At 32.5% G+C, this 25,340-nt stretch overlaps 2 protein-coding genes across 3 annotated transcripts in view; both read right to left on the bottom strand.

The window, feature by feature from the left end:
• Nucleotides 1-25,340, bottom strand: part of LOC140441261 (uncharacterized) — a 540,998-nt gene that overhangs the window by 66,798 nt on the left and 448,860 nt on the right. The window lies entirely within an intron of this gene.
• The window catches only part of LOC140441262 (aldo-keto reductase family 1 member B1-like), a 36,852-nt gene continuing 12,607 nt past the window's right edge, over nucleotides 1,096-25,340 (bottom strand). The window contains exons 1-2 of one of the 2 annotated variants that reach the window (XM_072531873.1): nucleotides 13,492-13,627; nucleotides 1,096-2,192 (exon numbers count right to left, since the gene is read on the bottom strand). In XM_072531873.1, the coding sequence (XP_072387974.1) occupies nucleotides 1,235-2,182 (948 nt within the window). In that variant the 5' untranslated portion in view covers nucleotides 2,183-2,192; nucleotides 13,492-13,627 and the 3' untranslated portion in view covers nucleotides 1,096-1,234. Of the gene's footprint in view, nucleotides 2,193-13,491; nucleotides 13,628-25,340 lie in introns of those variants that run through there. The other variant, XM_072531872.1, reaches the window with a different exon arrangement.

Genomic DNA, 25,340 nt, shown 5'->3' on the forward strand with positions numbered 1-25,340 from the left:
GCGTATATGCGGATGATGTTGCCATAATAAGCCGCAACGAAAGGGTATTAAGCAAAAAAGTTATAGAACTGAAACGAGAAGCTGCTACGTTTGGTCTATATATAAATGAAAGCAAAACAAAATATATGGAGTGCACAAAATCGAAGGAACATGAGAATCTGAAGGTAGACAACCATACCTACAAATATGCCTTCACTTTTCTCTACCTAGGCTCAATAATAAATGACAACAACATCAGTCAAGAAATTCAAGCACGAATTCTTAGCGGTAATAAGTGCTTTTATGCACACAAAGACTTAATGAAAAGTAAGTTACTGAATCGTGAGTCTAAGCTACTGAATCTACAAAACAGTAATTAGACCAGTGGTCACATATGGATGTGAAACGTGGACCCTCTTAACCACTGATGAAAATCAACTGAGAATATTTGGGCGCAAAATACTAAGGAAGATATTTGGACCAACCCAATGCAGCGATGGTTCGTGGAGAATTAAAATGAACCACGAGCTGGATGAACTAATGCAGAGCGCAGATATTGTCAGATTTGTAAAGCCACAAAGACTAAACTCGCTTGGTCACCCAGAAAGAATGCCAGATAATCGAGCTGTAAAAGTACCAGAGATGGAAGCCCCAAGGAAACAGAACAAGAGGAAGGCCCCGTAAAAGATGGATAGACGACGTAGAGAGGACTCTTAAAACCATGAACATCAGGCAATGGCGAAGGAAAGTATTCGACAGGGCAGAATGGAAAAACATTGTTAAGCAGGCCAACACTCACAAAGGGTTGTAGCGCCATTAGAAGAAGAAGAAGAAGAAAAGAAGAAGAAGAAGAAGAAGAAGAAAAAGAAGAAGAAAAAAAAAAGAAGAAGAAGAAGAAGAAGAAGGAGTATTGATTTACATGTGATTCATGCAGGGTCAAATGATCCAGTAAAAATGTCCCATAGGCTTGTAGTCTAGTAGTTTTTAATTTAGCGTATACAGTAAACAATCTTTATAGATATGACTAATAGTTTGTAGGATCCTTCTGATGTTTATTGTTTAGGTCGTTATGGTGTGTTCTATATCTAGAATAATTACCAAGTAAATTAATAGTAATTCGTGTATTGAGTTCTATTTATTTTTGTCAAAACAACATACTGATATTAATTTCGTTTAGCTACATATTTTATAGTAATACCAGGTGTAAACGTGCAGGATAAGTTATAAATTTCATATAAAAATTTCGAATAAAGATTTACTCCTCCAGAGTAAATGGATATTCGGGATTATCCTTTAATTCTTCAGCATGGCAGACTCTAATATTACAGTTGAACTCATCAATAACAGCCATTTCTTTATCTGTTAATTTAAAGTCAAATATATCAATATTTTGCTTAAGTCTATTAACATTAGAAGATTTGGGAATAGGTATGGTACCCTGCTGATAAACATATCGCAAAACAACTTGAGCGCTACTCTTCTTGTATTTTTCGCCAATGGCAATCAATCTTGGATCTTGTAAAGACAGCATTATATCGCCTGGTTTAGCCCACGGTCTCGCAGGCGACCCTAGTGGTGAGTATGCCATTATTTCTATTCCACGACTCTTGCAAAAATGAATAAGTTTTTTTTGGTTAAGAAATGGAGTAACTTCAATTTGATTCATAACTGGCTTTATAGTACATACATCTAATATTCTCTGCACTTGTTTTGAATTAAAATTTGACAAACCAATGCTCTTAGCCAGACCAAGTCGGACACATTCTTCCATTCCTTTCCAGGTCTTACAAAAATCATATTCTATATTTTCGGAATCTTTAAATGGGAGTTGAATGTTAAAATCTTTGTTCTTGGTAGCGCAAGGCCAGTGTATCAAATATAAATCAACGTAGTCAAGCCCAAAATTCTTTAAGGATTCTTTGCACGCTGGAACTACTTTTTCTTCTTCGTGAAAAATATTCCACAATTTTGTCACAACAAACAGATCTTCTCTTTTAACAGTTTTATCTTGAATTTTTGCTCTTAAACCTTCGCCTATTTCTTTTTCGTTTCCATAAAGCCACGCACAATCGAATAGTCGATAGCCAACATCAATCGAGGTTTTCACAGTTTCTTTGACTTCGCCAGGAGCGGCCAACCATGTACCAAGGCCAAAGCTTGGACACCGAACTCCATTGTTAAGAGTTACGTCAGGTACTGACATTTTATTTATCCTAAAAATAAAATTGTATGTCAAATAAACCGTCTATAAATATTGAAGTGTTTATTTCGTGTAGATATAGAAAACAAGACAGATCGTTGAAAATAATTAAACATAGTAAACTATTAGCTAAATTACATATTGAATATTAAGCAGTAAGTTAAACTGAAAATCTATTTCCCGTTAGCATTATATTTTGGACTAAGAATAATGTAACAAATTGTTTTAAAAAATAACTTACCGGGCAAACATTTTATGAAAAAAATTAAACTGAAATTTTTACCATATATTGACATATAATTAGACACCGAATGACATAAAATTTATCGTAAATCATTTATATACTGATGGCCAAAAAATTCAATACCTAGACGGTCAAACATTTTTTTAAATATTTATTTATGGAAGTATACATTATATTATTCTTATTATTTACTAACATTTTTATAACTATATACAGTGCTAGTCAAAAGTCCGTTCTCCCCCTCGTATCTTTTGAACGGTTTTACTTATAATAGTGAAATTTAGAGGGAGGTAATAAACAGACGTAGGCTTCTTAACTAGTCATAACAATTGACGTAACAGTGATAGATGTCGTTATAGCGCCACTGTGACAGATAATTTTAAATAACACCTTATGGCAAGTGATACCTCGTTTGAAAGGTATTGAAAATACCTATTCAACCATACTAATTTTGTTTAAGTTTAAGCTCATTTTAATGAATAAATTAAATAAATACTAAAATTGTAGTTTCTCATTTAATTAATAAATATTAAAACCTCCACCACTAGTTACTTGTCAAAAAGTTGACATTTTTCAATTCTCTAATTGTTTGTGCGTCAACATCAACTTTTTTGACAATTAACTAGAGGCGAACGTTACAATATTTATTAATTAAATGCGAAACTATAATTATTTTAATATACCTATTCAATCATTCTAATTTTGTTTAGATTTAAGATGATTTTGACGAATAAATAAAGAAAATAAACATTAAAATTCTGGTTTGACATTTAATTAATAAAAATTCTAACGTCCGCCTTTGGTTATTTGTCAAAAAATTTGACGTATATCAATTCTCTAGTTGTTTTTAGTTTGCAAAAGCGTTTATAGCTCAATATTTAGTTTCTGTTTCTACTTAGTTTAGTCAATTCTCTAGTCACTTTTAGTTTTCAAACGCGTTTATACCTGAATATTTAGTTTCTGTTTCTGCCTAGTTTAGTCAATTCAAGTTTAGTCAAGTTGTTTTTAGTTAGTTGTTCTTAGTTAATATTAAGTTTAAATACTGTTTAACGAGACCTTTAAATTTATACAAAGGCAGAATGGTACGTACTGTAGCCGACAAAGTAGCAGCTGTGTTAATAATTGGTGAATGTGGAAATAATATCCATGCAGCGGAACGTCTTTTTATTGAGAGGTACGCCGATCGCCCTAGAAGCTATTTAAGGAAGCTTCTTCGGAAGTTTAAACAAACAGGTAGTGTTCAAGATGTCAAACGATCTTGTCGACCAACAATTAGTGACGACAAAAAAATTAACATAATTTCAGAAATGGTAGTGAACCCTACTTCTTTTACAGCCCAAGTTGCTCCTCTATCTATGAAATCAGTCAAAAGACAGTACACCGAGTGTTGGCTGAAAACAAATTGAATCCATACAAATTAAAAATTGTGCACCAACTTTCAGATGATAACCCCGACCGAAGACTAGAATTCTGTGAAAATATGTCCAATAAAATTAACCAACAGCCCAATTACATAAAAACAATTTGTTTTAGTGACGAAAATACTTTTTCTCTCAATGAAAATGTTAACACACACAATGTGAGGTATTGGAGTGACACAAATCTTCACGTCTTTCGTGAAACACATACTCAATTTCCAAAAAAAATAAATGTTTGGGCATGTATTTTGGGAAACCACATAGTTGGGCCTGTTTTTCTCAATACTAACTTAACCGGTGAAGTGTATCTGGAGATGTTACAAAATGCAATTGAACCATTAATACTTGAAATTCTGGAGGATAATCCAGATGAATTCGGCAACTTGCAAATAACGTTTCAACAAGATGGTAGTCCTGCACACCATTGTGGTGCAGTAAGACGTTACCTAGATGAGAAATATCGTGGTAGATGGATTGGACGACGAGGTACGATAGAATGACCAGCTCGGTCACCGGACCTCACACCATTAGATTTTTTTCTGTGGGGATACTTGAAATCTAAAGTTTACGCTACAGCAACTGACAATATTGACATTTTGAAACAACGAATTTTTTGAAGAATGTAGGGCAATTTCCCCCGACACATTTGAACGAGTACGGCAAGAGTTTAGAAATAGGATGCATTACTATCAGGAAGTAGATGGAGCACATTTTAAACACTTACTATAAGAACTGGTTGTTAAATATTTTTCAATTAAATGAGAAGCTATAATTTTAGTATTTATTTAATTTATTCATCAAAATGAGCTTAAACTCAAACAAAATTGTTATGACTGAATAGGTATTTTCAATACCTTTCAAACGAGGTATCACTTGCTATAAGGTCCCATTTAAAATTATCTGTCACAGTGGCGCTGAAACGTCATCTGTCACTATTACGTCACCTGTTACGACTAGTTGAGAAGCTTACGTCTGTTTATTACCTCCCTCCAAATTTCACTATTATAACAATAACCATTCAAAAGATACGAGGGGGGAACGGACTTTTGACTAGCACTGTATAACTAACAAATTTGCAACGTCATTTTCGTCAAAAAATTAATAATGAGTGGCTCCCACTTGATTTTCTATATACTCGGTTAATCTATGGGGCATTGATCGAATTCAGTGGTGTATATCATATTGCGAAATATTCATCCAGATTCTTCTTATGACATACCACGATACCACAGGTCCTTAAAGTTTGCTGAAGAAAAGTGCAATCGACCTACCATATCCCATACATTACACGTTCGTTGGGTGACAAATCAGATGATCTTGATGGTCACTTTAATGTCTCTATACCAGATTCTTGTAAGAACTCGCATCTAATCTACTTCTTAAACATATAGCACTCACTACATACCATAACGTTTGGTTGTCTTGCTGCATGACGTTTAACAACCAAGTCTATATTTCGTCTCTTATCTTGAAAACGTCTTACCCTTTTTGGCTCAACAGAACCATCCCCAAACAAAACCTAGATTTATCACTAAAGCAGACAAAATTCCATTGGCCATTCCAATTTTACCGAGCTCTGCACCCTTATAAGCGGCAAGCCTTATGCTGTGGTTTCAAAGATAACACCAAAAGAGAACTATAAGCTCTCAGTCCCATTTTAATTAACCTTTGATTAACTATTATTCCTCCGGTAGGTGCAATTAAAATATTTATTACTTGATGTATACTGTCCTGCCTATTTCTAAGAGAAAGAAGTCTAAAATGGTGAAAACCACGGACTTGCAATAATCTAGGACGTCCACACCCTCCACAACGTAGATAACTCTCACCTTTGGACTACCCCCTCCAACCTCTTAACACCGTTGATGGATTATCTCATGGACTTCAACTTTATGTGAAAAACTTCCTGTAAACCAAAACCAGCCTCTTTCTTACCTGGAATGCGTTCTTTTTCGCTTAAGTCGCTTAAATGACGAAACTGTCGAAGACCGAGAACCGAGAGAAGGTCTGATCTTGTAAAAAATTTTTCATATTCGTGAGTGCATTTTTCGTTTGTTCGATTCTTGGTAAAATTTTTTTTGTGGGTTTCACTGGCTGTTGATATTTACGCTCAAATATGTAATGTTATCTGTTCTATTCTTTGTACCCTGGCATACAAATTTACGTTTATTGGTATCTTTAAAAATACTAGAATTTTAGTTTGGGAAACATTTCGATTAAAATCGAACATTTCGCTATGACGAACTACCGAATTTATTATTATATTTTATAGTTCTTCTACATAAGTGGTCTCGGAGTTTATAAATCTTGGAACACAACTAAATAACAGCCACCTAGTGAGCGTAGACATTAAGAGAAGAATATACCTGGCGAACAAAGCTTACTTTGGACTAAAGCAGCTCTTAACATCACACATAATTAGCAGAAAACCCAAGATACTAATATATGAAACTCTTATTAAACCTGTCCTGACATATGGGTCAGAGACATGGACTATGGTAAAAAGCGACGAAGAACTGTTAGGCCGTTTTGAAAGAAGAATACTTAGGCACATATAAGGAGGAGTACAAGAAAGCGGGATATGGCGGAGGCGCTACAATTTTGAGTTGTATCAATGCTATGAAAAATGCAACATCGTCCGGACATCTTGAAAGAATGGACACTGGAGACCCCAAAGACAGATATAAGATAAGAGCCCGTAGGAACCAGAAAGAGAAGCAGGCCAAAATCTAGATTTAAAACTCAAGTCGAAGATGACTTGAGGAATCTAGGGGTCAGAAATTGGAAAGCCAGGGCGAAATATAGTGGGGAATGGAGACTAATTCTTGAACAGGCCAAGACCCACACAGGGTTGTAGAGCCAAAGATGATAATGAAGTTCTTCTGCATTGCTTGCTATTAGAATATATTATTATTAGCGTACCTGATGTTGTTTATGTTGATACCTGATTCGTATATCTTCTGATGTTGTGTGCTCTATTTCAATTGTTGCCGTTTGGTGTCAATATAGTTCTGAAATAATTCGTAAATCTTTTTGTAAATCAATTATAGTTATTTCATAATTCCAATCATCTTTTGATCGTTGACGTCGTCAAATGCGTTTCAGTAACCAATAAAATATGCGTATAAATCTGCGTTAATGTTTCTGCATCGTTGTGTTAACACATTTAAGGCAAGAAGAAGAAAAGTGTTAGCACAACGTTGTCAGTGGTTCCAATCCGTTTCGAAATCCAAATTAGGTATCGCTCACCTGAAAATTCGATAGTCATTGTAAAGTATTGGGTTAGATTATGCGATTATGCGTTGATTTTAGCCAGCCTCATAATATTTTACCTGTGTCGCATATCTTAATTAATAGTGCTGTTCTAAAGTCTAAGCTACTTTCTTTATCTGAAATTAATTTAAGTACTTGTCATTGATACTGTCTGGTGAACTGGTGGCTTTTCCATATTTCTAAGCATTTACTGCATAAATAACGTCTAATTTGCTTATTTCTGAATATTTTTCATTGATCAGATCATCTGTGGATTGCAGAACATAAGATCTATCGTCGTCAAAAAGTGTGTGAATGTATTCGTTCTATCTCTCCAGTTTTTCTTTTACACCCATAACATTTTCGTTAATATTATTTCTTGTTTTCTGTTGTTTTTTTGTGTGAATCGATGTCTTCTTCTTGTATGTTTGATATTTTTAGAGCTTTAGAGATTTAGAGCAATCCATGTCACTTCAACGTCTGTCTGTATAAGACGTCTGTCGTTTATAAGTCTTTCTTGACATTGATAGGTATTTTTTTCCTTTCAGTTCGTTTGTGAGATGTCTATTTTTCTTGTCACTTTTTCGCTTTTAACTTTCAGATGATCCTTTTTGTCTAAAATCCATTATAACTGGATTGTGATCTTTATGAATGTTAGATTCAGGCCAGGGTATATTTTAGTAGATCTTATGTACTTCAAGTTGTAGTCATGCACCATGAAATAAAATTATACCATAACAATTTTATCTTTTCTGTTTTCAAGAAGTTGACTATTAAACGGTTGTTCTCTACTTGTAATTATCTAGACATAGTACAAGTCTATCTCCAATATTGTTTCTATTACCTTACCTACACTGTATAGTCGGTTCGCTATATTTACGCGGGTTTCGGATTAACAAAATTATGCTAATGACTCATTGATAACCAGTTGCAGTAAAATTAGGTAAAAACTGCATTAATGGTCATATTTTAAAATACATTAAAATAACATTAGGGTAGGTATAAATTTGTTACAGTATTGCAGTTGAATTGATTCTTTGCCAGTGTTGACATTGTATGTTTGGTGGAAATATTTAAAAATGCCTAGACGTGTGTTAGATGTAGATAGTCTAATTTGTAGTGTACATAAGTATTTTACGGATGAAAAAGAAAATGGCGGTCCTTTAAAATCGGTAATGTCTGTTCAACAACGCGTATGTGATGCTCTAGGAATTAGTGAAACCAAACTAAGAGGAGTATTACAAAATCGCAATAATGAACGGCCGAAAGAAGATCACCGAAAAACTTGCCTATCATTGAAAACGAAAGATATTCCAGATGGAAAAAAATTTGAAATTCGTGATACCATTTATCGAATGCGAGCCAACAAGGCACATGTGACCTTAAATACAATTCTCTCGGAATTAAAAGATAGAAAATTTTACAAAATTGGCAGAACAAGTCTATGGCAAGTGATACATAATTTGGGTTTCAAATTTCAAAAGGAGAATAACAGAAAAGCCCTTTGTGAAAAAAGTTCTGTTGTGCATAAAAGAATTAACTTTCTAAGAAAATATTCTAAATTAAAAGAAGAAAGGGCAAATTTTATATATTTAGACGAAACATGGATATTTTCTAGGGGTACAACCAAGAGAATATGGCAAGATGATAACGTAAAGTCTATCAAACATACTGATAGAGAAGGGAAGCGACACATAATTTTACATGCAGGAGGGAAATCGGGTTTTATAGAAGGTGCTGATTTAATATTTTCATCTAAATCAAAATCAAGTGACTATCACGATAATATGAACACAGAAATGTTTGTAAAATGGTTACATGAAAAACTTCTCCCAGGTTTAAGTGAGCCCAGCGTAATTATTTTAGACAATGCACCTTACCATTCTGAAGTATTAAACAAAAGTCCAACGAATTCTTGGACTGTTAATAAAATTAAAGAATGGTTGACAAAGGAACATATACCATTTACACAACATATTTTAAAATCAGAATTATTACGCTTGGCAAATATCCACGCAAAACCAAAAACCTTTGTTGTGGATCAGATTATTGAAAGTTACGGTCATCAAGTTTTACGTCTGCTACCGTATCATTGCCAGTTTAATCCCATCGAATATATATGGGGAATAGCAAAACAATATTATGACAACCATATTGGGTTATAGCGACGACGCAGTTCGGGAAACTTGGCGAAAGGCACTTTCAATTGTAACTCCAGAAGTGTGGTGCAACTGTATATTCAAGTGCGAGAAACTAATAGAAGATTGGTGGACTCGTGAAAATAAAATAAACGAAATAAGTCCAATCATAATAACAATTAATGGTGATGACAGTGATGATGATGACGATTATGATATTTTTGATGATAATGACTGATTTTCATTTTTGTTGGCAAGTTAAATTTTTTTATTTTTCATTAGAAATTCTCTCCATGGAACAAATATACATAAACCATATTTTCTGTGTGAAGTGTAATATAAAATTATTATTAGGTTTATATTAGCCACATTAGACTCCATTAATGAAGTAATTCTAATTATTATACTGTCAATTATATAAAAGATTTTCCATTATTATTTAATTAAAAAAAGTTATGGATTATTTTTCATTTCATTTGACCAGTTGATATTTCCCCAAAGAGCAGGTAATTAAAACTGGGTACTTACAATAAAATTTTTAATCCGAAACCCGCGTAAATATAGCGAACCGACTATATGCTCTTATATTGTCTCCTTCAAAAGAGAAAGACTAGATTCGGCATGACTATTGAAGTACAACGAGATCTTTTTACCTTTCCGGAATATGTCTCCATTGCTACATATGTCTTTCACGAGCTTAATATTATTCGAGGTTAGTACTTAATAAATGTTTGATCGAATGAACGAAAATTTTTTGCGTAGAATTGCAAAACTGCTTATTTAAAACATGGAAAATGTTGCTATACCTGGTGAATAAGAGATCCTCTTTCGAAAGCACAAGCTATGAGAACACCTTATCAGTGACTGAACTTTAAAGTGATTTCAAGTGTTTATGTGTTATTGATAATTGAGAATAAACTAAATGCAAGACCAAGTCACTATTTACCATAGAATTACTAACCTTTAAAGAAAAATCTCACGCTATTATTTGTTTGATAGGTATTTTCAAATTCAGGTTAAATTCATATAATCAAATGAACTATTGGTCAATAAATTTGTTCCAAAACGTATATTAAACATAATGACTATATCATTTTGTTCTACTTTATAATGTGTAATATAATGTCGAAGTTAAGTCATTAAAATTTAACGATGCAGATAAAAGAGTCTTTTTATAGTACCAAGTAGCATAACGAAATGATTTATTTAATTTGTATTTTAAGAACGATTTCCGAAGTTGAAATTACAACGTCAAAATTATTGTATTTTAGATTAAAATTGTGGTTAAATCCAACTATACGATCCCAACTTAAGCAGCCGATGAGTAAGACGTATGAACTCAGACGATCCTGGCAATGATAGTTGTTATCAGTAAAAATGTGTTAGTTTTTCCTGTTATTGTTTTTTTATCAATGACCATCGTTGTTTCATTATCTGTGTAAATACAAAGCGATATGTGACAATTGTAACCAAACAATTTAACGTTAATAGTTCAAAAGTTCATTGGTAAATTTGACTTTCCAATGGCGTAACAAAATTCAGGTAACTGTTATTTTTAATCCTTTTATCCACAGAGTCCCACTAGGACGTCTGTTGCGTTAATACTAAAAAGTTATGTGTAGTGATTTTGGTATCCAGATCCGCTCACTAAAATGACCTCAACTACTACTCAAATGACCTCACAAAATAACACAATCAATAATACCAACTCTTATGTTGCTGCTACTTTATCTAAACCTCCACCTCATACGTTTCCTATTAAAAATCAAGACATTATCTTACATGCTCTTCCTAACGTCGTTCTATTTGAGTACATAAAAGCTATAGGAGACATCATTACCCCAAAAAATATCATCTTTGCGTCTCAAATCTCAAATAACCGCATTTGTATTTATTTAAACTCTGTTAAACTAATCAATGATCTTCCCAGTGCCCACCAAAGTATCATTATTAACTCAACAGTTGTTCCTATCCAAATACTTATAACACCTGCTATGTGTATTCTCATATCAAATGTATCTCCTACGATACCTCCCAGCACTATCGAAGAAGCTTTAAAAGATATCGGTTTACAGATGGGCTCTCCTGTGTCATTCGTGAAATGTGGCTGGCTAGGTGATGCATATGCACATATAATGAGCTTCCGAAGAGTGTCATATGTTATTCTGGATTAAGAAAACTTCTCAGTCCAGACCTCTCTTTTATTAACTCACGACAACACTTCATATCGAATATTTGTGTCTAATGACAAATTAGAATGTTTTTTTTGTGTAAACAAGGATGGTCATACTACTGAAACTTGTACCAATGAAGCAATTTCTGTAGCCCAATCCGAACTTCCCTCTCCCACTACCTCCGTATCCATACCCACAAATACAACGATACCCGAATGCACTCCCAATCACATCAATGCACCAGTCACATCTTACCCCGAAACTTCAACTAATGTGGCGGAGAGCATCCCCTTAGTTACACAGTTAGCATCCCCTCCAATACAGAGACAGAAACGGGCTATATCCAGTGAAAGTAATGCTGGCACCCCTTCTCAACTTTCTCCAGTTCCTACTCCAGAACCAGCTATCAATCAAATGCCTCCCCCCTTATCTGTAAAATCTACCACTACTTATTTTAGCAAGTCGCTAAAGAAAAAAGTAAAACTAGTAACAGAAGAACATAAATTGACACCCATTTCTTATAATGCAGTCCAAGCCATCTATAAAAATAATTTATCCGAACTAACTCTTACTGAAAATCAATTTACAGCTTTCCTAAATGAGAAAGAGATTTTTGAGAAGAGCAAATTAACGAAGGGTTCACCTAGTATACCTACACTTAGTATATAAAAAGTAAACGGATCGACCAACATAATAAAAATGGAAACAAATGCAGGCTGCGATTAGTAAAATAGCAACGGAAGAAAGAGAAAACTCAAGGACGACACAAATTGGATATTATAAAACTGAAAGTTGGTGAAGGAATTAAAGTGAAACAAAGATAAATGAATTTCGGAAAACATAAGCAGAAAACGGTATCATAGTAGAAATATTTAACGGAAGGGGGACAGCTATTACTCAAACGACTAAACAACCTAATAAAGCAACTTTGGAAAAATTGAGATATTGCCATGAGGCTGGAGAAATGTATCCATAGAAGCCTATGCCAAAATTATAGAGGAATTACTCTATTAGATGTAGCATGTAACATATTAGCTTTATTAAGAAGAAACCGACTAAAAAATCATGAATCTGAAATAATACATGAATATCAGGATCGGTTTAAAAGAGGTAAAATTGATTAGATTTTTATGATGAAACAAATATTGCACAACAGATACGAAAAGTTAACGAATTAACCATACAAAGCAATGGATCTGTTAAAAATACCTACCAAACTGAATAAAGTAATACTGCAAGAAAGTTTATCTTTTACGGTAAGGAAGAGGTTAAGGCTCTGGTTGTTGCTCTGGTTGGTTGTTGCCCCTCAGTGGATAAAGTTATTCTTCTAGCCGGGAATTTGTGAGTTCCCTTAAAAAATGTAATCCATTGTCATCAACCTAGTGCCTTAATATGTACAATGTTTATTACTTTAATAATGTAATTTAAGGATCATTTGAGCTTATTATATGGCTCGTTCCAATGACTTTATAGACGTTTTTCACTGATGATGATCCGATAGGATTGAAAACGTTCTGAAAATTTATAAATCCATTTTGGATAATTTTTAAAAATTTTTAACATAGTTTATACCATTTTACAAAATAAGTTTATACTTCCTAGAAAGTATTTTAAAGATTTAATTAGTTAATAGTTTTGTTTATTCAAATTAGTATCTATAATATTTCGAATGTTTAGTTTTAATGGATAAAAAATATGCTCAACGTTCCACGGTTAATCATTAGAGAGAGAGAGTAGAATTTGAAATTTGAATTTATGGTAGATTGGTTTTTATTTGTTAAACAACTACGGCCAACAATGGACTAATATTTATAACAAATTTAATTCTCTGAGGTATAAAAAAAGGGTTAACTACAAATAAAACCGAGTTAAATTTTTTTAATCATGTACTGCAATATTCGCAATATTTAAACTCAAGCGAAGCATGTAATTTGTGGTCCTGTGCAAAGATATTGTTTACTTTTCATTGTACAGAACATAGTATCGCAATCACAGGCAACAAACACTCCAATATTTCCACATAATTAAGTGTAATCGATTTAAATGCAAATGAATGTTGATTTACTAACATTAAAGTACACATTACCTTTATGTGGTAGTAGCAAGCGCGAACTTGTATTTATAACAAAAGGACTTGAAACTGCCCACAGGTGTATATCTGATTCAAACCCAAAGTTAACTAAACCGAGACCGAGAAGTAAAAGTTAAAGTAGACTGGTGATGATGGATGTTACCGGTAAGAGATGGGACGGGCGGACATCTTTGATGGAAATAACTAGTTTGTAGCACAAATCTTGTCCTCCGTTTGTCATGAAAATTATATAATGTACAACTTTTCAGAAATAAAAATAAAAAGAGCGTTTACCAGTCAAGTGAAAATAAAAAAAAGTAATAAGCGAACAGAACTGATTAATAACATACAGTATGATGCAAATCTATAAAATACATTCATTGTTTCAGAAACTTTTAACAAAACTTTTAAAAGAATTCCTATTTAAATTTTTAAATAGCCATCAATTGCTATATATTGTGTTGGACATTAAATCATCAGTGTTTGCAGAATGGGGTAATCGACGATTTTTGAAATGAATTATTCTTATCGCTCGATATGATATTTTGTAGACATGGACCCGATGCTTTAGGGGCCCGAAATCCTATTTAGTTTGACTCGAAAAATCGAGACAGGTGAAGTAATATTGAGGTATACCGTAATATACATAATATACGTACATATACACTTATAATTTTATATAATATATTTTTATTCTGAAGCTATTTTCTTGTGGCATTTTAAAGTAATTACTATTTAAATGGGAATAAGCCACAATTAAAGGTTAAAGTACGTTTATTGGCGTTTCAATTTCCACTTCAGAAATCGTTCTCAAAATACAAACATAATAAATTGTAAATTAGTAAATATACTAATGTTTGTATTTTGAGAACGATTTCCGAAGTGGAAATTGAAACGTCAATAAACGTACTTTAACCTTTAATTGTGGCGTATTCCCATTTAAATAGTAATTATAATATATTTTTATAGCAACTCAAGATTTAACGACTGAATCGATTTGGCTAATTTTGATATTAAACTATTTGTATGAAATAAAATAAAATACATTAAACAAAATGCCAATAATTAGAAAAAATTGAATCGCTCTTTTAAAATGCTGTTTTGAACTTGCTTGATATTTGCAATTTTTTTTTTTGGGATTAATGACTACAGAATTATTTGGGTAAGCTAATGATGTTGGTAGTAACACGGGGTGTTTGGTTTTGGAAAGACGAAACGTATGACTAATGAAACCGTCAATAAAATCGTGAGTCACAACTGTACCTTTTAATGCTTATTGTATTCAAACGGCACAAACGACGATGGAGAGAAGGTTCTTTTTTCTTGCTTTTGTACCTTTGAACCTAGGCTTTCATTGAAGAGACAGTTTCGCCTGTAATATGTTGGCTACCAATTACGATAATCTAATATCTGACGTGTCTTTATCTCAAAAACAGAAAAATTTGTCCCAGCTCTAGCCATAAGGGAATAATATTGGTCTGACACATAAATTTTGTCATGCTTCTTAATTTTTGATTTCAGCGCCCCAAAATCTCGATCATTCGGCAAAAATGAATGTCCTCTGATTGGAAAGTAATGGATTATTTTGGAAAATCTACCTGCATCCGTCAATGAGAGCAAAAACCGGATCATCGTATGGTTCTCTTCTTGTCCAGGACAGTTGTCGCGGAACAAAAATACTTCTTGTACGTTATCGGGTAAAAAAGTTTCAAAATAATCGGACAACATGGAAAAAACTTCATTAGCGCCTTTATTGGCTTGGCCTTCATGATAAACGTAAAACAGAGATGGTTTTAACATTTTTTATACCGAAGCAGTTTACCCATAGTTGACGCAAATAAAATATCTCTTGTATCGGACATATTTGTATACATACACTTCTATATATAGGACAGAGGAAGATTTTGCATAAAATCAAACGTAAGAACAATGCGTCCTCTCGATTTTCACAAATGTCACAAAATTTACCTTGTGAAATTTCGTGGACCTTCTTTTATGAACCAATACTTCAGCTTCTGCGGTACGTTTGGCATGTGCTCCTAGGGACTGGCTGTTAATTTTTGTAATCAATTCTTCGCTTTTCAACAAAGTTGATACTTCGACAGATATCAACTTGAGATCTACCAAAACGCAAAGAAAACTGTTCTTTAAAATATTTTGCGTAGTATTTATAATTAACATCCACATTTGGATGTTTTTCTTTAAAAAGACTCCATGATTTTGACATCTAGGCGTGCATCAAGGTATTCCATTTTTTACTTGCCTAGTGTGTCTGTTTTCTGGGATGTGACAAAATATGATCATAAATGAGCTTATGAACTTCAGGGGATTTGGTATTCCATTTCGGGTGTTGTCCTCGCCTATCACGGGGGTCAAAGACTTAGAAAGCAGGTTGCAAATTCTTCTTACACGACCTTCTGATATCCCATAAATTGAAGTAAAAGCCTTTTTATAGACTTTTTCGTTCTTCTTTTGATTTGGAACATGATAGGTGAATTGAAATTCTTTCAACACTGCTCATTCTTTTCGAGCACGGTGTCTCTGAACAGGCACCTTTTTGATATTTTGCTGAAAGAATATATCTTACTCATTTTTGGTGGAAGAGTTGTTTAGTGTGTCAACACAAAAAGCCAATTCTTCATCAGAAAATTTTTGGAAACATTTTGCTCTGCATCTAAAACTTTGCAAAACAAGAACCTTATTTATTGCGGAAAAAATATGGTTTTATTAACGAAATAATAAACTATGTTAAGAAAACTATAAAAATTTGCCTATTGCTGATACAAACGGTAATAAACAAACCTCTGTAAACCTACATAAAAGCATAAATAATTACTTACTTGCATTTAGGTCCTGTAGCTCTAGCCGGTAAAATATTTTCTTTATAGTTAGTGTGTTGTAAACCTTTAACTTTGGCATTACGTACAACATTCGTATTGTATTCCCTCTGTATTTATCTGGATTGGGTTTTCTCTTTTTTAAGGGTAACAGTTCATGTACACTATCGTCAGATAAAGTATGCATATTTTTTCTTTGTATAAATAACAAAAAACCAATAAATTTAAATTAATCGTTGTCAAGCACTTAACCTCACAACACACCTCATTAATGAAAACTAAAATAAAACATGGTAACGTAAACGACTCAACAATCATACGATCTCGGCTACCAACCAAATTCTTAGAAATTATGTTTACAAATTCACAGCAAAAACTGCATACGTCCTGGACTCGCGTTATTTTTGCACAAACCTTTAATTTTAGTTGTAGAGTATTTTGACAGATTATGTACGGACTGGTGTCGTTTTTGCACACAACGTGAGTTTATCTTAGAGGAGTCTATTCCGCACAAAAAGTTAGTTTCTGAAAATTGTAGACTTATGCACTTTTGAAATGACCGATTCAATTATAAAAATGACAAAAAATTATAAAAAATATAAAAAAATTACAGAAAAATTAAAAAAATATATATAAAAAATTATTAAAATTAAATAAAATTAAACAAAATTAAATATTTATTATTTTAATAAGAATGAGCCACAATTGAGATTTAAAATAAGTTTATTGACGTTTCAATTCCACTTCGGAAATCGTTCTCAAAATACAAACATAATAAATTAAACAACTTTTTGTTTTTTACGCTTGAAAAATTCTTCTAATAATTTAATTTTATCTTGTAGCATTTCCATTTCATTCCATATAATATAATAAAATAAAAAATATTCTTAATATTTTTGTGTCGTTGACATTGATATAAACATTTTTGGTGTGTTTATAATAATTTTAAATGTTATTTCGTTTGATCTTCATTTCGCCTAGATATTTGCGCGTTAAATAAATATAAATATTTCCACTTAGGTTGGTGGGAAAATGTATGCTGAGAAGAGATCACTACTCGGTGAGCCCGCTGCCAAAGCAGTCGGTTTCATTGTTTCAGTCTGGATTTACTTAAAATTCGTTATCGTTATTTGTTATTCGTTTTTGCCATCGGAAATTAGTTAGTGAGCAGTAAAGCTAATTGGGTTCCGAACGGGACAGTTGGTTCTCGGCAGACAATTTGAAAAAACCGGCAAAAATTTCGTTTAATTTCAGAAGTTAGAAGAAGGTGAATTTAATCTCAAAATGCTATTTGGCAGTCTTTGTTTAGTGAGTTAGTTAATTACTTGTTTGTTGGATGCTGTATTTCATGCGAAGAGATTTGAAAAGCTGCGTTTCAGGGGTCTAAGAAGCCCACATGGTTTTAAGTGAAAATTAAGTAGCCGAGTTTTGAAGAATACAATTTGTTATCATCAGGATAACCTGAAGTACAATTCGATGTTTGACCTTCCCAAGATTTGCCCACTTTCTATCTCATATGGGATTAATCCAGATCATATTAAGTTTGTGTGAGACAGTGTGTTTTTTCTTGTATCCAATTCCAAGGTAATAAACTTTCTTAATAACTTACAAAAAAAATACACAGCCAGTGAAGCAAAGTAGTTTTTTGTTAAATTTTTCTAAGTAAAATAAACATTCTTCGTTAATGCACTAAGACTTGCTTTCATGACAAATTAAAAAGCCATAAATAAATACAAGTTTTATGGATTAGCTAATTGTCATGTTTTAGTTTTTTTTTTTTTAAAGTTAACCTTAATAATGAATTCAATTATCAAGGTTAACTCTAAATAAATTAACTCAATGTAAGGTTTGTTGCTAAATTTGAATAATTTTATTTGTACTACCTGTTTATATAAAATAAAAATAAATATGTAGTGTTTCTCTTTAAACCAGGAGTGTAAAATTATTTCTTTTAAAAAGATCTGTATCTGTAGAATAGGGAGGGCGAGTTAAGTTTCACAGGGAGCTGTCACCCTTAGCTCACTGTCCATCCTGCCATTTCTAGGAATTTGGACAAGTCACCAGGAGACATCTCTACAGTTTCGTCTTCTCGTTCACACTTCCTACATAGAGGTGTGTCTGCTAGCCCCAGTGTGTAGAGGTGTTTGCTTAGTTGACAATGACCAGTTAAAAAACCAACTACCAAACGTAGGTTTTTCCTGGTCATTCCCAAGTACTTCTTTGATGTTGACTCTTTAAGGTTACTTAGTGTTACCCTGGCAAGTTTACATCCTTGCCCTTCTTCCCATCTTTTTACGCATTTGACAATTTCCGCGATTGTTGTAGTTGACCAACCAAAAAGATCCCCAGGTCCTAAGAGTCTTAGGCCTGCGCCTTCCTAGATAATTGGTCAGCAATTCGGTTGCCTATTCTTATTGTGTCCTTTAACCCACCTCAGGATGATGCTAATACCATCCGAAGCTTGAGTTAGTGACTCGTGACACTCCATTACTAAACCTGATGTGACACGTGGTCTATTCAAGGTTAGTAGCGCTTGTCTCCCATCTGTGCAGATCATTATAGTTTTCCCTGCTATACCTTTTTGGGTTATCTCTTTTGCGCCTATGGTGATACCAGTCAGTTCTGTCTGAACTACGCTGGCATTGTTGCCCATACCCCACTTTATCCTTAGGTTCACGGATCTGAAGTATGTCCCGCATCTTGAGCCTTCTTTTATTTTGGAGCCATCGGTGTATATGCAATAGGCATTTGCCACGTTTGTCTCCATATACTGTCTTGTTTCAATTTTGTAAGGTTTATTAAAGACAAACTTTGGTTTTAAAAAGATATTCACCTTAATTTTTTTAGGAAAGAAAACCCTTTCTTCTAACCAGCAAAGGAATTTTTTTTAAATGGCGTCCATTTTAGATAGTTTAGGATTTTTCTTGTGTATTGTTGCCCAGCAAAACTCTGTAAGTATGTTTTGACTTCTTTTTTTTTGTAGTTAATTTCTCCAGTCCCTCAAACAAAGAAACCTTTATCCACGACCTAGCTCTCTAACCAAAATACGAGTAGCCGTTCGCAAACGTTTCAATTTATTTGTTAACCCTATCTCCAGCCCATTATTTATTTAGTTCCCCTTTTCAACCCCTATAAGCAAATATATATTGTTACAAGTGACATCCAACGTGGTAGGTAAATAAAAATTGTTAAAATCTAACTCATTTGTATTCACAATTCCGACATATATTATACATTTTAAAGTAGATGACTTTAAAATGAGAATCATGAGAAAAAAACCAGTAAAAAAATCTCATAATGCTATGCACGACATGGTAAGTATTGGTCTTATATTTAGTTTACTCTCAATAAACACCAAATTATGATTTTATATGTATATTATTTAAAAATCATAAATAAGTGCATAAAAATGCTAATCGTGTTTTTTTTTATAATCAAAACGGATGTGTCTGAGAAAAAACTTAAACCGTACAAGGGACATTGTCAATTTAAAAATATCTGACATTGAGTCGTTTGTCCTAAATAGGTCTCTGAATTTCTGTGGTTATTCGTGGTTACTTCAGCTATATATAAAACATCCTATAGTGTCTTCTTAAGTTCTAAAATATATATTTTATTTGCAGATTTATTACTGAGATTGTAAGAACTCAGTCAAATAAAGATATTCATGTTGTCTACAATTGTTTGCAAAATCTCTTTAATGAAAAACAACTACAAATCTTTGATGCGCTTTCCTGATGTTTCACTTCCCCAGCTAACCCAGAAAGTTTTACCTTTATTATATTTTTACTGCAGAGACGCTGAAATATGGTAGAAAAGTGGTAATTAATACTCTACATTCCCTTTTTAACAAGATATTCAAAGAAAAAAGAATCCCAAACAACTGGAAGGAATCCGTAACCATTACCCTACACAAGAAAGGGGATAAAGCAGATATAAAAAACTACCGTCCTATAACACTCATAACAAAAAAAAAACAAACAAAAACAAATTCATAACAAAAATTTTAACCAATAGATTGACGACCAAATTCAACGGATACCAGTCGAAAGAACAAGCTGGTTTTAGAAAGGGATTCAGCACAAATGACCATTTACTAAGTATGGAAATACTTATAGAACGATCAAATAAATACCACATTCCTCTATATATAGCGTTCATAGATTTCGAAAAGGCTTTCGACAGTGTCGAACATTGAGCAGTGAAAAGTTCTTTAATTAACAGCAGAACTGACCACAGATATACGGAACTAATGGCCAATATATATATGGAAGCCAAAACAACAATTAAAGTATATGAAGGAACAAAATCAATACAAATAAATTGAGGCATGAGACAGGGTGAGACAATATCACCGAAACTTTCCAATCAGGCTCTGGAAGAAATTTTTAAAAGATTAGAATTAGAAGAAAAAGGTATAAAAATTTGTGGACAACGCTTGAACCATCTAAGGTACGCTGATGACATCGCATTGATAACCGATAAAAAAGAAGAATTATTTGAAATGATGAAGAACTGGACGTAGAAGCTGGAAAGATAGGCCTTAATATGAATTACAGCAAGACCAAAATCATAACAAATACAGATGAAGACATCACAATGAGGATCGGAGAAGATGAAATAGAACAAGTTCAGGATTATATATATCTGGGTCAAACTATAAAACTTAACAAAGAAAACCAAACAGCAGAGATAAAAAGACGAGTTAAACATGGACAAAATCATAAAAACCCAAAGAGCAATGGAAAGACAAATGTTGCACATAAGATTAATGGATAATAATAGAAACGAGTGGATAAAAGAGAAAAAAAAAAGTGAGGGATGTTAGACAAGAAGTTTCAAAATTGAAATGGAGATTTGCAGGACACAATATAAGACAAAAAGAAGACCGATGGAACAAAATTCTTATAAGTTGGAGACCGTGGGAATATAAACGAAGCAGAGGAAGACCCCAAATGAGATGGGCAGATGATATCAAGAAGCACGTGGACTCTAGGTAGATGGCAGAGAGAGAAGAATGGAGAAAGATTGGGAGGCCTATGTCGAAAGATGGACCAAAGAAGGCTAATTAGATAGATAGAGATTTTTACTGCGAGTTTCTATCCGCTGGTTTCCTACAAGCTTCTTCCATTTAGTTGTTCCATCCTCACTAATGAACATATAAAACTTCTGAGATTGGCTCCTCAATTTCTTCTTTCATGGGGTGACGTGGTCCTGTATTGCTTCAAAATCTTCTTTCAAACTAGCATTGTTATTGTCAGGTTCATCTTTTAAAATTGAATATTACCTAAAGATTTGTTACAACTTGTATAACGTATGGACTCACGCTTTGCAATTCAATATAGCAGCAGAACTGAATGCATTAGACAACTCTCAATTCGACAAGCGGACGTGCAGTCCGCACGTTAACCTTAAAAGGTTAATAAGATTTGCGCGTCGTACAAGTTGTAGCTTGTAGAAAGTCACTTACAGTTTCCTCGGCATTTTTCAGTTTTATTATAATCGGTTTGTCCCACAACACATACTCAGTTGTACTCAAAAATATCGTACACAGCAGTTATTGTTATTATTAGACACGGTTCACTCACATTTCATCTACGTAAAATGGGCAAGATGTACAATGTAAAAATGCAAAGAAAACTGCGGAATGTTAGTTAGAACTGCAAGGCAACGTGGTTGTAAATACCCAAGTCAGGTTTTTTGGAACCTGAGTAGTGTTGTGAATAAAACTGTCTTGTTTGTGACCTGGAAACTGAAAATATGATTTATTAGACGTATAGATCGTTCTGACTGAACATCGATATACAAAATATCTTTTGGGTTAAAGTTCGAAAAGATGTATGAGTGCATCCGACTCATTTTAAATATATATCCTATAAATCTACTATAGAATACTAATTGTATTCTTCTATATTTTTATTATTTAGAAATTTTGCACTGGAAAAAGAATGATATTAACTAATATTAAAACCGTAAATTAATGTCAAAATATCAACTATGTCAAGTAAACTATGCTAAATGCAATTGACGTGAACATCTTACAGCTTTGACATTAGTAGTACATATTTATTTTTTCAGATCAAACATTAGCAATTTTAATTTGCATTGCAAGTTTATTCATAATCATAAATTACATAAAATATTACCTATAAGCTATTTTATTTTTTTTGTACCATAAATGATATAAGAACAGAACAGTTATTTACAGCAATAAAGAAGACGTTCTCTTCATACAATATAAAATACACCTCTATACATTATGTCACTGCTATATGCTGAACTGATACTGCAATTTATTAGTAATTTTCTCTGGAAGGTCATCGCCTGAGATAATTTAATATCGTTTCGTTGATAAACAATATAAAAATCTTCCATAAATAATAGAATGTAAGAGGCACTACCGACTAAAATATTAAAAGCAATATTTTTAGCAAAACAAACAAAACTAATATTTTAATTGAAGTGTTTTTAAATAATAGATACATTAAATATAAAAAATCCAATCAAAATTGCATAAAATCGCACGAAAGTGTAATCAAGTCCGTACGATAAGCGTAGTGAGACATGAATTATGATATATTATACAACTTACAAGACTGACAATTAATAAGCCACATACCATTTGGTTTTTTAAAAATGACTTTGCGGTAATTATTTAGTAAGCCGGAACGCCTCAAAATTGCCAAATTTTTTGTGGACTTAGCCGAAAAAGTGAAAAAAAACCTCAAATTTTAATGTTTTCTTTGCTTTAAACTAGTAAAAGTGCCCAAATAATCAAAAATACAGAAAACATAACAAAAAAAGTAGGATGAATCAAAAAAAAATTACATAAAAAGCAAAGAAAAGTATATATACATGTCTTAATAAAAAAAGTAACTAAAACATATTAAATCTCACTGTTTTTTACTGTTTAATTATGAAAAAATGGGTAAAATTGTTTAAAATAATCAAGATTTTTAATATTTCAAAACAATATGGCGGCCATGCGCAAGAAGTTAAATTTTATGTACTTTTGACATTGTTGCCAGTTTTAACCATTAAAAGATCTAAAAATTTCATGAAAATTACCTTAATTAAAACAGGTGGATACAATCTTAATAACCACGTGAAAAACGAGTACCCGTTAATCATCGTCTTATTTTATTATTAAAAATGTAAACCAATAAACCAAATCTAACCTAACACTGGTAAAAAAAACAGTAATATAAATAAATAATATGTTATAATATAATTAAAAATCAAAATTTTTATATTTCATAAGAAAACATGCAATTAAAACTAAAGCAACGTAACCATATCTAACCTAACGCTGGTAAAAAAGCAGTAATAAGAATAAAATTTTGTATAATTAAAAATCAAAATTTTTATATTTCATATGAAAACATGAAATTAAAATTAAACCAACGTAACCAAATCTAACCTAACGCTGGTAAAAAAGCAGTAATAAGAATAAAATTTTATCAAAATTTTTATTGTTCATAAGAAAACGTGATAATAAACGTATAGTAACGTAACCAAATCTAAACTGACCCTTGTAAAAAAGCTATACTTTTCAGTTAAAAGTAGGAAATAATTTATTCATTTTAAGTTTTAGGTAAATTTTTATTTTTCATTAGAAAACATAATTTTGAATAACTATGGCAACACTGGTTAAAATTACCCTTTTTGATCATAAGAAACAGTTGTCATTACTGTCATTTCTTGTTGTTTCATGGTAAATAATGGCGAATAATGGCGGTGGCTTTTAAAAATCGGGCATATTTTAAATCGGAATTATATAAAAAAGAACACTTTGCACCGAATAAAAATCATTGCACAATCATTAGTAAGTGAAGGAGAATTCATTGATATAAATTTCATCTCCGTAGACACGGTTCCGGTTTATTAAACTAGTACCGACTTTGCTTTAAAAGTAAAGCAGAGAAACCTCTTTTATAATACTTATGCATAAATATCAAGGATATATCCTATGAACAACTATTATAGGCGAGGAGACGAGCTCTGGTTATACCACAGAGTATTAAAAATATCATGGACTGATAGAATTACAAATAAATATACACACCAGAAAACTTTAATAGTCAGGCCGCGTGGTCAGGGGACCAAAATATGAAACTTTGAGACTCATAATACAGGGAAAGACTCAAGGAAGAAGAACTGTTGGCCAAAGTCAGAACTCTTGGTTGAAGAATCTACGTGATTGGTATCAATACAGATCGATTGATTTGTTTAGAGCAGCAAGTTCAAAAATAAAAGTAGCCATTATGATTGCCAACCTCCGTTGGGAGACGGGACTCTATGAAGAAAAATTTCGTCGAACAGACATAGACCGAAAAATAAAATTGGCCACTATATTGTTATATTAGAAAAATAAGATTTTAGTCAAAGCTGAAATGAAATATTCGAATGTATTTAATTTTTTGTTCTTTAGAAGAATGTCTTTTGCCTTTAAATGCTGACATAACCTGCCAACAAAAAAAACTTAATGGTAAAAGTACACTATAAAAAAATGACTGACCATTTCGTAATAAATAAATATTTTATTTTGCTCGTTAACATTTAATTTAATTGATTTTAAATGTTTAAATTAAAAAATTAAAAAATTTAATTGATTTTAAATGTGTTTTTAAAAACCCAAAGAAATAATTTATTGTGATTGTGTTTGTAGACATTCAAGTAAGTGATAACGATAAATTTGGTGTTTATTATCAATCAAATAATTACAATTCATATCTAAAACTAGCAAAGTTAATTATGCCTAATACATCGTTTTGCGCTAACTGCTCAAAGCTAACCTCTACCTCCGATAGAAAGCTCCAGTGTGATGGCTGTAAGAAACCAATACACATTTCTTGTACGGATCTGTCGGCCGAGGATCGAGTTACGAGGCAAAAAGTACGTGGTATATGTATACTTTGCAATCCATGTACTTCAAACATTGGGAATATTACTGAAATCAAGAGTTTACCAGTCGAGTTTAAAGCGGACATTAAGAAGAAAATTGAAAACTTTGATATTAAATTATCT

The sequence above is a fragment of the Diabrotica undecimpunctata genome, chromosome 5 (genome assembly GCF_040954645.1).
Source record: "Diabrotica undecimpunctata isolate CICGRU chromosome 5, icDiaUnde3, whole genome shotgun sequence".
Lineage (NCBI taxonomy): Eukaryota > Metazoa > Arthropoda > Insecta > Coleoptera > Chrysomelidae > Diabrotica > Diabrotica undecimpunctata.